At 31.8% G+C, this 15,887-nt stretch overlaps 4 protein-coding genes and 1 long non-coding RNA gene across 7 annotated transcripts; 4 read left to right on the top strand and 1 right to left on the bottom strand.

Moving 5' to 3' along the window:
* Nucleotides 1–492: 492 nt before the first annotated feature.
* On the top strand, nt 493–1,461 carry LOC130505125 (protein DETOXIFICATION 27-like; the record flags this gene model as incomplete). Its single annotated transcript, XM_056999719.1, has 4 exons — nt 493–766; nt 851–969; nt 1,067–1,156; nt 1,280–1,461. Coding segments are annotated over 4 exons (534 nt in total), but the record flags the coding sequence as incomplete, so codon positions are not given.
* Nucleotides 1,462–1,588: 127 nt separating this feature from the next.
* Nucleotides 1,589–2,748, bottom strand: LOC130505123 (putative clathrin assembly protein At5g65370). Its single transcript, XM_056999717.1, has 2 exons — nt 2,306–2,748; nt 1,589–2,027 (listed from the first exon to the last, which is right to left on the bottom strand). The coding sequence occupies exons 1-2, from the start codon at nt 2,746–2,748 to the stop codon at nt 1,589–1,591; spliced, it is 882 nt and encodes a 293-aa protein (XP_056855697.1).
* A 386-nt stretch (nt 2,749–3,134) lies between these two features.
* Nucleotides 3,135–4,955, top strand: LOC108809139 (uncharacterized). 3 transcript variants are annotated; one of them, XR_008941572.1, is made up of 6 exons: nt 3,145–3,418; nt 3,506–3,688; nt 3,763–3,873; nt 3,978–4,116; nt 4,212–4,683; nt 4,758–4,955. It is a non-coding gene; the product is annotated as an uncharacterized LOC108809139 (long non-coding RNA). The 3 variants fall into 3 exon arrangements; XR_008941573.1 differs by having other exon boundaries at nt 3,135–3,418; nt 3,474–3,873; XR_008941571.1 differs by having other exon boundaries at nt 3,144–3,418; nt 3,506–3,873.
* Nucleotides 4,956–8,643: 3,688 nt separating this feature from the next.
* On the top strand, nt 8,644–9,257 carry LOC130505124 (histone H3.2). Its single transcript, XM_056999718.1, has one exon. The coding sequence runs from the start codon at nt 8,694–8,696 to the stop codon at nt 9,102–9,104; it is 411 nt and encodes a 136-aa protein (XP_056855698.1). The 5' UTR covers nt 8,644–8,693; the 3' UTR covers nt 9,105–9,257.
* Nucleotides 9,258–13,144: 3,887 nt separating this feature from the next.
* Nucleotides 13,145–14,200, top strand: LOC130505122 (protein MIZU-KUSSEI 1-like). Its single transcript, XM_056999716.1, has one exon. The coding sequence runs from the start codon at nt 13,176–13,178 to the stop codon at nt 13,929–13,931; it is 756 nt and encodes a 251-aa protein (XP_056855696.1). The 5' UTR covers nt 13,145–13,175; the 3' UTR covers nt 13,932–14,200.
* Nucleotides 14,201–15,887: the final 1,687 nt, after the last annotated feature.

Below are 15,887 nucleotides of genomic sequence, written 5' to 3'. Positions count from 1 at the left end.
TCGCAGAAAGTAGTATATAATGTAGATTATGTATTCTACGTTTGTAGACTCAACTGTTTTTGGTGTATTTAGCAGTCTACTATGGGTAGATCGTTGTGGCTGTAGTAGAATGCATATTATGAAACGCCGTAGATGGTAGATCTGATATAATAACAACTTTACCCCATTTTTCAAATTGTTATTCCAAATATGTTTTTATAAAACTAATATTTTTCATAAATGCACATAATTTAGTACTTCATTTTTCATATTTTTGTAAATTATTTTGTGTTGTAAATTATTTTATATGAATTTTTAAACTTTTGAAGGGTAGTGAAAGTCCAAAAATGGAAAAATTTGAAATCATTCTAATGGGACAAAATACTACTTGTTTTGTTCTTTTTTCCCAAATTTCCCTTTAATATTTGAGGCAATAAGACTAGCCTAATCAATTAATATATATGCCGGATTAGTTACACTTTTAAAAGGATTATGGTTTATATTTTAAACTGATTATACTTGGCTGATCATACATTAACTATTTGCAGTGTACGTGTGGCGAACGAGTTAGGAGCAGGTAATGGAAAAGGAGCAAAGTTTGCGACGATTGTATCAGTGACACAATCGATGATAATCGGAGTATTCTTTGGGTTGATAATAATGCTTTTACATAACCAAATCGCTTGGATCTTTTCATCAAGCGAAGCCGTTTTAACAGCTGTTAATAAACTCACCGTTCTGTTAACTCTCACCGTTCTTCTTAATAGCATTCAACCTGTACTTTCCGGTATGTCACAATATTTCTTTTATAATATTTTTTTGTTATATACAAAATCAAACGCTGTTGTGTTAATTTATCACTTGTGAGTAGGTGTTGCAGTTGGATCGGGTTGGCAATCCTACGTGGCATATATAAACTTAGGATGTTACTATTGCATTGGAATTCCACTTGGAATTTTAATGGGTTGGGTTTTTGAATTCGGCGTCATGGTATTTATAATCTTCTTCTTTTTGTTCATTAAAATCATTTATTTAAATTGATATGATTGATTATGATAATATGTTGTTAAATTTTACTTATTTGTAGGGTATTTGGGCTGGTATGATATTTGGAGGAACCGCAGTTCAGACAATAATTTTAAGTTTGATCACAATGAGATGTGAATGGGAAAAAGAGGTAAACTATGTTTTTGTTTTTGTTTTTGTTTTAAAGAGGTAAATTATGTTGCATACATTTTTCTCTGCATCTGACTTGCTTAGAGCCCCCACATTTACTAGTTTTTGTTTGGCAAAATTATAGGCGCAGATTGCACAAGCACGTGTTAACAAATGGTCCAAAGCAATAGAATGAAGATTTCTCGAAACATTTCAGCATAATTTTCTTATCTATTTTTTTTTCCTTATCTATGTATTGTCTTTGTAAACATTTTGTCAGCAATTTATCTAGAACCGGTTCAAGTATCATAGAAGCCTTGAGCAGTTAGTGAGTTACTGCAGAAGGCTAGTAGTTTTATTTTATAGGCTATCGGTCTAGCTATCACTATAAGATAAGTGTTTATTAACCGATTAGCTTAGGTTTTTCATCCAACATTTATTTTGTCTTCTAACGTCACCCTTGTTTTAACTTCAAAACCAAACACCAAAAATCTTCAACAAAATACTTGCGTTGCCAAGAAAAGTCGCTCAAAGCCTCCTTACACTTTTCAAGACTCACCAAAGCCAGAACCATCTCCTCCCGTTTAGCTTTTCTCGCGTTCAATTCTTCAAACCTTATCTTGATCAATATCATGGCCGAGAAGCAGTCTTTTACCATTAATTCTATCATCTTAATAACTATTTTGTTCGATTTCGACATTGTAGTTTCTGGCCGGGCACCAATATTTTCGAACAGATCCACTAACAAACCGATTTGTTTGAAAATGCAATCTGTTGTATAAGACGAGACTCGTTGAGTCTCCAAACGCTTATCTTCTGAACTTTCTTTTATGTTTGGGGTAACACCTGAAACCTCCCCAATGTGTAAGTAACAATCTAGATATTGTTTGTACCTATTAAAAGAACAACTCACTCTTGATACCACATTTATCAAAAAGAACAAAAAAATATCTTAAAGATTACATTTATCAAAAAAAGAAAAAAAAATCTTGAGACTATATTTATCAAAAAAAAAAAAATAATCTTAAGGCTAGACTACAGTTATCAAAAAACATTTTTGACTACTTTTAGTTATATACGAACTTTCACTGATTTTTGTCAATATCTACATCAATCTTTCTAATCTCAACCAAAAGTATATTAATTAACTTCAGTACATATATAATCTTACCATTGAACCCATGGATACAATTCTCTATTGAAACGAGATGAATCCCCATTAAGATTATTCAATTTTAAATGTCTGCCACCTTGGTTATAGATCAAATTACGACTAGTCGCATGAACACTACCTTCTCCTTTATGTCCACTTTCTGATGTAGACATCTTATGGAGAAGAATGAGACATTTAGCAGCCACGCACACGTCCGTTGTCAAACGCAGCCTTTGCACCACCGCAGCGATGGTTTCAGGACCGTAATGCGTGTCGACAGTCGATTGGAGGAGATTGACGTATTTGTCGGAAGGTGGTTCGTATGAGGTATGAGTCGTGGCTTTCAAAAGAGCTAAGTCAATGGTTTTTGCGTTCTCGGAGCTACACAAATGAACCACATTGAGTTTCATTTGCGAGGCTTCGTCTTTTAACAAGCCACTCAAGGTTGTTAATTTTCCCATTTGATCAATTTTGTTGTATATCGAGTTTTATCTTTCTGAAATGTTTGTATCTTGAGCAATGCGGGTATGTGTTTTGTAACGTTGAAGGTTTCATTAACATTTATACATTTTCTTGAATTAATTGTATTTTCAGCAATTTATCTATCTTTCAATATATCACACTGAATTACAATTGATCGAATTATTAATGTAAAAGATACTTATCTTATATTATAAAGAAGACCTTAATTCTCTTCTCCTCTTGCCACGTAAGAAAATAGGGCAAGGGAAAGCTGCCATGTGTCCTTCTCTTGATACAATTACGCTGTTACGTTTCGTTTGTTAACAATTTAAATGGGCTTATCCTAAATAATTCTGGGCTTTCATTTTGTTATTTAGTTTTGTCAACGTGTATCCAGCCCGAATGAAGAGAGCCTGATATCTTCTTCGTCAAAGTCCAAGAATAGTATTTATTTTCATCATCGAGCTCCTGATATACACCAACAATGGAGTTTTGGGATGTCGAGTGATACGAATCGTCATGTATAATATACATGAAGGTTTGATTGCATCGTTTCACGTTCTTCTCCTCTTACACGTTACTGAATTCATTGAGTTATAGCATTTAACCAGCTTCTTAACTCCATGGACTTATCTCTCTTCTAGGCGTTGGATCTCAATCTATAAAAAGGTAAACCTGAACATCATTCTCTCAAATTGTGATAACACTAAAAGCTTATTTTCAGTTTAATGCTTCTTATTCTCATCATTCCCAAAGTTCATCGATATAATTAAGATGCCCATTGAAGATCCTTCAATCAATCCTCCCAGTACGGCTCCCTTTGGAACTTGGAAGGTCCGAATGTTAAGAGGAGTTGGGCTCACCAATGTTGGACAAGACGACAATGAAGAAGAAGTGTTTCCACTACCACACACCTCACCAGATCCAACGGCTTGAATCGTATTCTCTCTTTTTCTCTACTCAATTGTTTTCTCTAGCTCTATCTTTTTGTTCTCTTATGGTTTTGTTCGCAGAGCTTTCAATGAATGACAACATCCAAACAGAGGATGCATTTTAGCAGAGAATTGGGTTTAGCTCCAAGACAGATAAGTTTTGGTTTCAGAACCGAAGAACACAGAAAAAAGGTTTCCAACTTTTTACTTTCTCTCTTTCTGGCTTCGTCTCTTCTCCAAAAAAAAAACAAAAAGAGGAGTCCTTAATTTTTCTTCTCGATCTTCTCTTCTTGCAGGCACAACACTATAGAGTTCATAATTGTGCATTCAAGAAGCTTTCAAACACCATATTCCCCACCTATGGTGATGCTCCTGTTCATGAAGACTCTTACTTTGATGAACAGAAGCTTCGAATAAAAAATGCTTAGAGAAAAGGTTCTAGCTTTTTCTTTTTTGAAACCTCTTTTATGCATTGTGATTGATCTTATAAATTAAACTTCCAGTCTTCCACAATCTATTTTTCATGGCAGCTCGAGAGGGTTTCAGCATTGCAGCTAAATTCATGGGGAGGCCACTTTCTCATCCCCCACCACTACTAAACCAGATGCAGATTTCTCCATTAGAGTTACTCCACAGTGTTCCTTTGCTTGATTTTGATCTTCTCCAAGGAAGTTGTTCTTCAATGGCTGTCTCAAGTTTACTGTCTTTACCAAACGTGGTTATCTCAGACATGGATAAGTTTCTGATGACCAACATTGCTGTGAGTCTGTGCCCGCTATGGAAGAATTGCTTAGGCTTACACAAAAACATATGAGCCTATGTGGATCAAAACAGATGGATGCCTAGACGTTGTCAGTCTAAAAAGCTATGAGAATGCATTCCCAAGATTAAGTAGTCATGGAGGAAAGAACCACAACCTTTGAGTGGAAGCAACCAGATCTCCTAGCATTTCTTCACTAATGCAGTGACAGTGTGACACTTGTGTAGATGCTCATGGACTCTGTGAGTAACCAACTTGAATTGTAGATTCTACATAAGATGGTTCGTTGTTTGTCTAATAAAGTTTTGTTCATTAGTTTTCAGGCCAAAGCTGCAGAGCCTTTTCCTTCAGTCGTTGCAGCATCTAAAACTCTTGCAGTGGTTTCATCTGGATTGCGTGGAGATCACGGAGATTCCTTACATTTTGACACAATAATGCTACATAAATCTATGAACATAAAATATACTTTTTTTTGGGCAACGAACATAAAATATACTCCGACTCTTGCTTTTCATGTTACCACTTCATTAAGAAGCTATCCGGCGATTTGATACTTCATAGTAACTTTAAAAATTTGAAAAATAAACTACATTATCATCTTTTTTTTTTTGAACTTAATATTTTTATTATTTAGATCAAATCTATTAACAACACATAGAAAAATAAAAATTACCAACAGATAAACGATAAAAATAAAAATAAAATAATTCAAAATACATAATATAATAAAAATGCACAATATAAACCAAATAAATAACTTTCAATAATACACAAGAAAAACTCATATAACCAAAAATGTAAAAATATTTATTATATTGCTTTTATGTTTATCAAACCAAAGACAACAAAAAATAAAAAAAGGAGTGAATCTTACGTAACCTTTTCTATTTTTAGACACCAAGCTGAAGTTCTTAGAAATTAATAAGGAAAAATGATGGATAAAACACAATTAAAAAAGAACACTTATAAAAATAAAAATTACTAACAGATAAAGGATAAAAATAAAAAAATAATTTGAAATACATAAAATATAAAAATGCACAATATAACCCAAAATAAATAAATTTCAATAATACATAGGAAAAACTCATAAAACCAAAAAAAATAAAAAAAGAATATTTATGATATTGCTTTTTCACGTTGAATCTAACCAAGCAGGCCAAAGTTTTTAAAAAAATATTGTGCATCTTATTCAACTTTCTGCCTTCTTATGGTGTCAAAATACAAGATAAGGGAAATTTAAAACAAATTTTTGGAAAACCACAACCAAGAATTTGTACATAATCAAAACTAAGAGTTCAAAAATAGTAGAAAAAACAAGCAATAAAAAAATAAAACAATAAATTTGTGCTAAGAACAGAAAATTAACGATGCTAATTGATCAATAAGTGTTGGTGTATCAAAATGTAGATTCTAATGTCATGTTGAAATATTATAAGAGATTATACTTCCATTTATTTGGTTGTAAATATTTTCTTAACCTATACAAATAAAAATTAAAAATAAAAACTAAAATGATTAAAAATAAAGATTTATTTACTACAATTTTTGACTAATAAAAATATACAGAAATGTGCATAACAAATACATATTTTTTTGCTATAAATAGGATTAACATCTCTGAAAACCATTTAAAAATTTTAGCACTTCGATAAAGGAAATCTAAAAAGTATGTATTTCAGGTTTTTTTTAAACATGTTAGTTGTTTTAGAAAAAATAATTCTCTCTGTTTTTGTAACAAAAAACATTGAATATAGTTCGAATAGAACATAGAAACCATTATGAATCTTTTCCACCCAGAATCTGAAATCATATGCTTAAAATTTAAGACCAAGTAATAAATGGTTCAGAGATGCTCATATTTGTTCCTAACAAACAATACAGCTTATTTTACCAAAACCGAATAGGACCAATATAAACTTAAGAAATGAGACCGATGAACATCAAGAACAACATTCTCACCCGAGGAACACCATTTCCAATCCAACTGGATGACTAATGTTTGGATTGCCAATTTCTCACCAAAGATGAAATTTTATTTTAGGAAAATTACGTAAAAGCCTTACGGCTGGCGAGAACCTAAAAAGAGTCATATACATTAGTTGTTGGATATAAATTATTCAGCTTCAAGTGACATAACAACTCAATCATGGTGATGCCATAACAACAAAAATTCAAAACAAAAAGTACTTACAACAAACTAACTAAGCAACAACTTAAATTAATAAAATAGTATATCTCAATACCAACCTAACATTTCTTACACGATGTCTCTATATTGAAAAAGAAAGTGTCATGGAACTAATATGATCTTTATACTTCCACCAAGAAAGTGCCATCTCAACAATCCAGAAAATCAATGTAGTGATTGTTATTACTATAAACAGATGGGGCTTCTTGGAATTGGTTTTACGGTGACTAACAAGTGTCTCTCATCGACCATTACTCAGTTTTCACATTTTCATGTTTCAATGTTTTCTTATTTTGATTAGCTTTGCTTTACGACCTTCTTTGCATTCAATAAACATTCTACTTTTAATAATAGATGCAACTTCAAATAATCACCGTTTCCACTTCGATAGCATGTCGAAAGACTATGATTTCGACATAAAAAGTAACTACTCTTATAAATATATACAAAAATACTCACAATCCAATTCTTCTAAACTCAAATTACAAAAAGAAAACCATAAATAACACACCGAACATAGGATCTAATTTTCGTAAAAGGAAATAACTAAAAGATCATTTGAAGTCCCCACATCATTTCAATGTCACATCTCTTAAATATAAAGACAACTATTGTTTTTTAGACAACATAAACAACTATTGTAATAAAACAAAACATATCTTATCACATATAATCTTTTCTCACTTAAAATTTTCTAAAAGACAAAAATTATTATCGTACACATCTCATGTAAATGCGAACCTAAAATACAAACCACAAAATCATAAAGAAAATAAAAACTTAGATCAAAAGTAAAGTATATCCCGCCCGTAGGGCGGGCCTACCCTAGTATAAACATAAAAAACTATAGTTAATTACCATCGATCAATATACATGCGCATTAAAAGTTTTAATGGATATTAACCTACTTTTTTAAGTGGTACTTTTGTAATTATAGTTAATTACCATCGATCGATAGTTAATTACATCACTGACTACGTCAGTTAGATCTTAACGTGCGTTGGTGGCATAACTTATGAAACTCATGCATGCTGCCTAGCATAGACTGCATTGAATTAATTGTATTTTAACCAATTTATCTATCTTTCAATATAACACCCTCAATTACAATTGACCGAATTATTAAGGTAAAAAATACTTATATAAACACCAAAAAATGTAAAATATACTTATATAAACATCAAAATTTACAGTTAATTACCATCAATCAATATACATGCGCATTAAAAGTCTTAATGGATACTAACCCTACTTTTACATCACTGAACACGTTAATTAGATACTTATTAACGTGCGTTGGTGGCATAACTTATGAAACTCATGCATGCTGCCTAGCATAGACTGCATTGAATTGTATTTTTAAGCAATTTATCTATCTTTCAATATAACACCCTCAATTACAATTGACCGAATTATTAATGTAAAAAATACTTATATAAACACCAAAAAATGTAAAATATACTTATATAAACATCAAAATTTACAGTTAATTAATTACCATCAATCAATATACATGCGCATTAAAAGATTTAATGGATACTAACCCTACTTTTACATCACTGAACACGTTAATTAGATACTTATTAACGTGCTTGGTAGCATAACTTATGAAACTCATGCATGCTTCCTGCTTCTTAGCATAGACTGCATCGAATTTTACTAATGACAACATAAAGATAGCGATAACAGATAAATGCAAACATACCAATCGTAATACTTTGGGCTGGTATTATGTGAAATATTAACAGGCCTATCTGGGCTTTACTGTTTCAGAAGGCCACATTAGAATTCTGGAACACGCGCCAAAATTGAAAACTCGACACGAAACTAAAAAAAGCTGCGCGCTGGAGAAAACTAATATGATTGGTCCATTCAAATACGACGCGGATCACTAAACTTATAACAATCGTAGCCGTTGATAAGATCAAAGATCTAACGGTCCAAAAACAAACTCTTCCGTCTTCTTCATCGAAACACTTTCACTATATAAAACAAATCTCAGAGACTCACCAATTCTCATAGCTTCAAAAAAATCGAATCTTTTCTTCACCCGCAACGAAAATGGCTCGTACCAAGCAGACGGCAAGAAAATCCACCGGAGGAAAGGCACCGCGTAAGCAGCTCGCGACGAAGGCGGCGAGGAAATCGGCTCCGGCGACGGGAGGCGTGAAGAAGCCGCACAGGTTCCGTCCCGGGACGGTGGCGCTGCGAGAGATCAGGAAGTACCAGAAAAGCACGGAGCTTCTGATCCGCAAGCTCCCGTTCCAGCGTCTGGTCCGCGAGATCGCTCAGGATTTCAAGACGGATCTGAGGTTCCAGAGCAGCGCCGTCGCAGCGCTACAGGAGGCGGCGGAGGCTTACCTGGTTGGGCTGTTCGAGGACACGAACCTGTGCGCGATACACGCGAAGAGGGTGACGATCATGCCTAAGGATATACAGCTCGCGAGGAGGATCAGAGGCGAGAGAGCTTGAGGATTTTGCGTTTAAGTTGTTCGATGAATTGCCTCATTGAATATTTTGTTTGTCTTTATATATATATATTTGTTTTTAAGTTTGATCTGAAACGTAATCTTGTAAACGCGCCAATTGAATTGGTTATTATCAATGTGAACAATGCTTTTATTATCAAGGTTTCGTTTTCTGCATCATAAATCTTCTTTTATGCCCATTAGTATAGTATCATACGATTTCATCGTTTAAGATACACAAAGCACTAACATCATCTCTCAAATGCATTACCTTCGTACGCTTTGTGTTTTTGGGCTTTTGATGGGCTTTTTCGTTTATGTATCAGATTTGTTTGGTATGTTGTCTGGTGTTTCTGGACTCTAAGCTATGTATGTTGTTTCAAAAAAAAAAAATGCTATGCTATGGTTGCATGTAACATTTATATATTTTGCGCATTGCTCTCTTCTTCTTCTTTGCACTTGAAAAATCAGAATGCTTAGTTATTGAGATCTTTAGAGAAAATATATTATTTTACAGAAATAATCCCTCTAGATATTTGGTTGAGTATGACATAAACACTTTCTCATCTTTATGGGTTCAGTGTGGCATGTGCAAATTCAATTTGAGCAAAGATCCATAAACAGTCGACCTATATTTTGTATTGTAATTGTTCGTTGGTTGATGAAAAGGGTGGGTTCTCAAACGTGGTCCCTTCATCCTTATGCTGATTAATAAAGGCGTGTGATTATTTGAGTTAATTGCGTTTTTTGTTTCGTACTTGTTTGTACGATAGCGTGGTTTTAGATGACAAGAACAAACGATAAATTGCCACAAGGATAAGAAAATACAAAACAGGCTCTTGGACTGCCGAATAAATTTGGGACAAATGATCTGTTTTCTTGTCATTTCTTTTGTAAATATACATCATTTATAAAAATTTATATTTTGATCCCAAAAAATGTTTAATGCTTTTGAGTGAGGAATCCAAATTATAAGCTCGGAAAATATTTGTACGATGGATAGTTCATGTATTTTCACAGATCAGTTTAGTGGTTACAGTTGTGTATGAAATAATAGTTTAGAAAAGATTTAATTACGGAGACGTAAAATTTAAGAAGGGGAGAGACTTTTTCATATTCTGAATTGAAAGCATTGCGATGGACAATTGAAAGCATGCTACAATATTTATCATGTCAAAGCTTTGATGCAAATTGAAAAGATCTGATGCAATGATAAATGAATCTCACATTTGACCAAGTTTTTTACAACTGAATTAGAGGCGATAAAACACTGAAAAACATGCTACAACATTTGTCATATTAGAGCTTTGAGACAAATTGCAAGGATCTGATGCAATGATAAATGAATCTCACACTTCACCATGTTTTATAACTGAATTAGAGGTGATAAGACACTGAATATATGCTTTCCAGACTTCAAGATATATCTTATTGCAAAGTCACAATATGAAATTTTGTACTTTCTAACTAAGATTAATACAAGATCTTTTTATAGAATGTTTTGCTACATTGGTTTTTCTATAATAGTCGTTCGTAGTTTAAAAAAAAAGCTTTCGAGTGGAAAAAAACAAACCGCAAAACAACAATGCATTCTCCAACACCAGTCGTTGTTGCAAAGGGGAAAAGATGCAAATGCTCCAAACCGAAGATAAATTCTTGAAACAAGAGTTAAAAGTTAAATTAGAAAAGAAATAATGTCAAGTGTCAATCGTCAGGTGGCTTCATTTACCTGATTGACGTCAGGTCGTCTTCTTAAGTTCAGTGATCATACGATCAATTCCTATGTTTATCAGATCAGAAATCTGTAACGGTGTAGTGTTTTTGAGAGCCGGATCTAAGATTTATAAGGTTATAAACATTTTAAGGTTAATTTTGATTAAAAATCATAATTTGAAGACTATATAATCTATGTATAATAGCTTTTCGGAATTTGAGAGTCAACGAATGTTTAATCTTGACTGTGTTCAGAACTGGTGGTAGAATATTAAAAGATCAAATATAGTGGTAAATTGTCCAAATATGGTGGAAACAAGTTTAGCCCATATGATCAAATCATTGTCGATTGTTGAATAGACGGATAATTTGGCTTTGTCGCTTATTTAGAAGTTTTTGTTTGTCCACTTAGGGTTCGTCTTCAAATTGAGTTAAATTGACCACACATATATATCAGGATGACATATCACATACTGTAATCCCTCAATGGTGAATCTTATATCAATTTGTAGGAGGAATACTCAAGTATAAGAGCTAATATTGTACCAAATCTTGTGTTCAATTTTATATCAACAAATGAAGATGTTAAATAAAAGTTTATATTGGCAATGGTCACGTTAGTAGGTCTTGGAAAAAGAGTTTATATTGGCAACAGCCATATATTTAGTAGATCTTGAATAGTAACATAAACTAAGTGAAAAAAACAGAAATTAAGCGGATAGGTAAACGCAAGAAAATAAAATAAATGAACTCTTAACAAAGGTGTGCATCCGATTCATATATGAGAATCTCATTGATTATCGTTTACTAAAATTATTAGCAATATTATTGTTTAAGCATGCACGACCATAAACATTATAGGCAAAAACTATATAGATTAAAACTTTCTTAATAATTAAATAAGATAAAATGACGAATCATAATCCAATGATTAGATACATGATGTACGGAAGTTTCCTAGGCCACTGTCTCTCATTCTTTCTAGCCTTTAAATGATCCAAATGAGTCAATATACTCAAGCGCATGAATTTTTAATTTTCAGAACTATATATAACAATAAACTCATCAATCAGACAAAATATTACAAATATTTATATATTACGTATCTGCATGAATTTATTTTTTTGTTAGAACAATATATAACATTAAATTCATTAAACATGTGACAAAAAATTAGTACTCGTATATTATATTATGTAAATTGATAATAATAGATAAAGAAGAGCCAACATTTCTGAAACTTTTTTCTTTAACATAACATTTCTGAAACTTTCCATCATAAGTTTATATATAGCTAACAGCCTAACAGTCACATTCAACAATCAAACCTAGGCTGGACACAAGATGAGTACTTGCTATTTTACGTGTATTTGCTACTTGACTTGTGTTGTATGAATAGTAAAACTTTCGACTTATACTCAACTTATTAAAAAAAAGTATTTGCTATTTCGAGTACTTGATCAAAAATGAATTACTTACAGATTACTTGCCACATTCTACTACTTGCTATTTACAAATACTTGTGAATTATTTACGAGTTTTTCTGAATATTAAAAAAACTGTTTACTAAATAATATTCTATTAAAAATAGACATGAACAATTTTTATTTATTCTTCAATTAAAATAGCATGTGAATTATTTTAAACAAAATATTTGTTTATATTATAAAAAGATGATAAATAAAAAATATATGAATATTTCGATATACAAGCATTGTGTAATTTTCACAATAACAAAAATGTCTTCTATAAGAAAATAACAGGCAATAACAAGTCATATAGCTAGTTTTAATACGTGTTACTATTTAATAATTGATTAGATGATTACGAGTATTTAAAAATCAAAACTGATACGAAACAAGTAATAAGTATAAGAAGAGTAATGAGTATTTTTGTTAATCGTAAATGCAAAGAATAAATATTAAATAAATCATATTAAAAATCAAGTAATCGAGTAAGTAACGGGTTTAGTAACAAATCAAATTCTAAAATAACTATGATACTTGATACTCGATTTGGTATTGCAAATAAAGAAAATTATCGACTAGTTACTTATCTTTTCAACACCGAATACTTGAATTTTTAAGGCACTTAACAGTCGATTAGCAAAAATATTTACGTCTATAATATTTAAGTTGTTAAAGCTCAAATATCAGTACACACGGATAACACCATACTATATCAGTAATTGTCATTTATAATACTATAATTCTTCTAAAGTGTGATAACGTCAATAATCTTAACAAAAGCGCATATCACTTTCTTTTCACGACCATTTCTCTATATATACTCCCATACGGCCATAAACCAGAAGGCACATATATTATCATCATTCTCCCGCAGCTTGAAAAGAAAAAAAAATATGTCCTTCATCACAAGCCCTCACTGTCGCCGCCTCGCGGCAACCACCACAACCGCTACCGCAGGCGTAGACTGCCATAAACAAGTCCGTTCATGGAGGCTTCTTCGCACCATCGTCCAACTTCTCATCCCATCTTGCTACTGCACACTCGTAGATCCAAATGATAACCAAGAAGACAAGTCTTATCGCCAAATCAAACCAAGAACCTCCTCCGCTACCATAAACTCCTCATCTTTCACGGGAACAATATTTGGTTTCCGCCGTGGCAAAGTTAACTTCTGTATCCAAGCAACAAATGACTCCAAAACCCTAAATCCAATTATTGTTCTCTTAGAACTCACCGTCCCTACCGAGGTATTAGCTCGCGAAATGCGAGGGGGCGTGCTAAGAATCGCTCTTGAATCAAACAATGAGGATGGATATGATTCACATCAAGATTCTTCTTCTTTTTCACTTCTTACGACACCTTTATGGAACATGTATTGCAACGGTCGGAAAGTAGGTTTCGCTATCAAACGAGAGCCTTCAAAAGCCGAGCTAGATGCGTTGAAGGTGCTTACTCCGGTGACTGAAGGAGCCGGAGTTGTTAACGGAGAAGAGATCAACCGAGAGAAGAGTGATCATATGATGTACTTAAGAGCGAGTTTTAAACGAGTTTTTGGATCCTTTGATTCGGAATCTTTTCATGTCATCGACCCAAGCGGAGTTATCGGACAAGAACTAAGTATCTTCTTCTTCAGATCGTCAAGAAAATGATCTTGGATCGTTGTGTTTACAGCATGGACGTGCACTTACATACTATATGTTGGGATTATTTCGACATTCTTGTGTTTTTTGGTTCTTTTTTCTCGAAATGTTTTTTAGCTATGCTTAACTAGATGAAAATGTAAACAAGCATAGCTTTTGATGATCTCAACTTTTGTATGCAGTAGTGGTGGCCATGTGTGTTCATGTGTTTCTTGTAGTGCAAAGGATTTTTAATCATCTATATCTATGAATGTATGTTTACATTTGCTTAATTTCTATTATTGTCAATAATTTGGAGGAGTAAAGCTAATAATTTTAGTCGGCCATAATTCTATAGAATGTGTAGGCATACAAGCAAACATGGTAATTATTATGTAACTAACAAGAAATGAATTATACATAATTACATTTCGTAGATTGTTCTTAATTATAACATTATGGAAGTTTTTGTCTTATGATATAATATATTTTTTTGTTTATATGAAAATTCAAATGTAAGATCTTTTATGATTAGTTAAACTAACAAAATTGATATTAAGTGATTTTTATGAAAAGGAAAAAATATATTTTTTTTAAACGCCACGCTTTTTGATAAATTATTTTATATTTCAAAAACAAGAAAATAATAGCATTTTCTCCCTTAAATAAAGAAAAACTCGTACGTGTGTTGAGGAGGTCCAATGTCGACTTATCATGGGAGAATAGTAAGAGTCCACGCGGCGAAACCATCACTACAAGATCACTAACAACTTTCAACTAAAATATTAATTTACATACCCAAATAATTAACGTATATTACAAAATAATTCATCCGTGACTTTATACTTTTATTGTGCTAACTTTTATTGTGTGCTTAGAGAAAATGGCAAGCTGGTTGTCATAGCTGTTATTGATTCCCTCTGTCTTTCAAATGTTCTTTGTTTTTAGTCATAAGAAAGATCAATGCATACGTGTTCAATTCAGATATCAGTTCTGATTCTGTTCGATTTTTTTTGGTATTTCGATTTATAAAAAATATTATTATATTAGAATCGTATTTACTTTGATTTGATTCGATTTATATTTCATCGATTTTTGTTTATTCGGATTTATACCAAAAATTATAAATTTATTTTTATTAGAAAATATTTTATGAATTTTATTTTATATGATATATATCGAATTTTATATAACATGGAGACAATTCAGTTATTAAATAGCCTATTTTTTCTTTTACTATTTAAAATAATTAGTAATTTAATAATTATAATAGTTTTATAGAATAAAAATAATATCAATTATTAATGCATAATATTATAATAAATAAATATTAACACACATATCTGTTAACAAAAGGTATATATATATTACTTAATTTAATAAAAATGAATCATAACTTTTAACTTAAAATAAAATATTAAATTACTAAAATCAATATTTTAAATATTAAAATATATCATAAAATAAATTATGTATATATTCTGTATAATTTTATATAATTTACATATAATCATTATTACTATATTTTAATAAATCAGCTTATTCGGTTTGATAAGTTTATATGCCAATCTATATTTATATACCATGTTTCTTGAAAATGATATCTATTCTTTATATTTCAGTATTGGCAAATCCAAAACAATTTTATCTATTTTAATTCGGTTTAGTATTAATTACTTTATATGATTATATATCGGATTTTACTGGATTAAACACCATCCAACTGGTTACCAGGTAATGATAATACACATCCAAGAGGTCCAGGGGCGACACTATATCCTGACTTAAGAGTTAAGGATCTATTCATAGAAGGAACAACTACCTGGAATATCCAGAATATAAGACGTATTTGGTGGACGAAGAAGATATTAACAAGATATTATCTATAAGACCCAGTTGTACCGGAAACCAAGATAGCTTGCGCTGGTGCTTTGGATCAAATGGCTCTTACACGGTTAAAACAGGTTATTACATACAAAAGGTCAT

Source organism: Raphanus sativus, unplaced genomic scaffold (assembly GCF_000801105.2).
Source record: "Raphanus sativus cultivar WK10039 unplaced genomic scaffold, ASM80110v3 Scaffold2027, whole genome shotgun sequence".
In the NCBI taxonomy this organism is placed as follows: Eukaryota; Viridiplantae; Streptophyta; class Magnoliopsida; order Brassicales; family Brassicaceae; genus Raphanus; species Raphanus sativus.
Note: the sequence above shows the minus strand (reverse complement) of the source record. Positions and strands in the feature narration are given on the sequence as shown.

Bases quoted from the DNA above. Each gene is read 5' to 3' on its own strand.
- LOC130505124 (XM_056999718.1), top strand. From the start codon at position 8,694: ATGGCTCGTACCAAGCAGACGGCAAGAAAATCCACCGGAGGAAAGGCA.
- LOC130505122 (XM_056999716.1), top strand. From the start codon at position 13,176: ATGTCCTTCATCACAAGCCCTCACTGTCGCCGCCTCGCGGCAACCACC.
- LOC130505123 (XM_056999717.1), bottom strand. From the start codon at position 2,748: ATGGGAAAATTAACAACCTTGAGTGGCTTGTTAAAAGACGAAGCCTCG. The intron at 2,028-2,305 runs GTAAGATTATAT...TTCTTTTAATAG, and splicing joins TTGTATCCATGGGTTCAATG to GTACAAACAATATCTAGATT.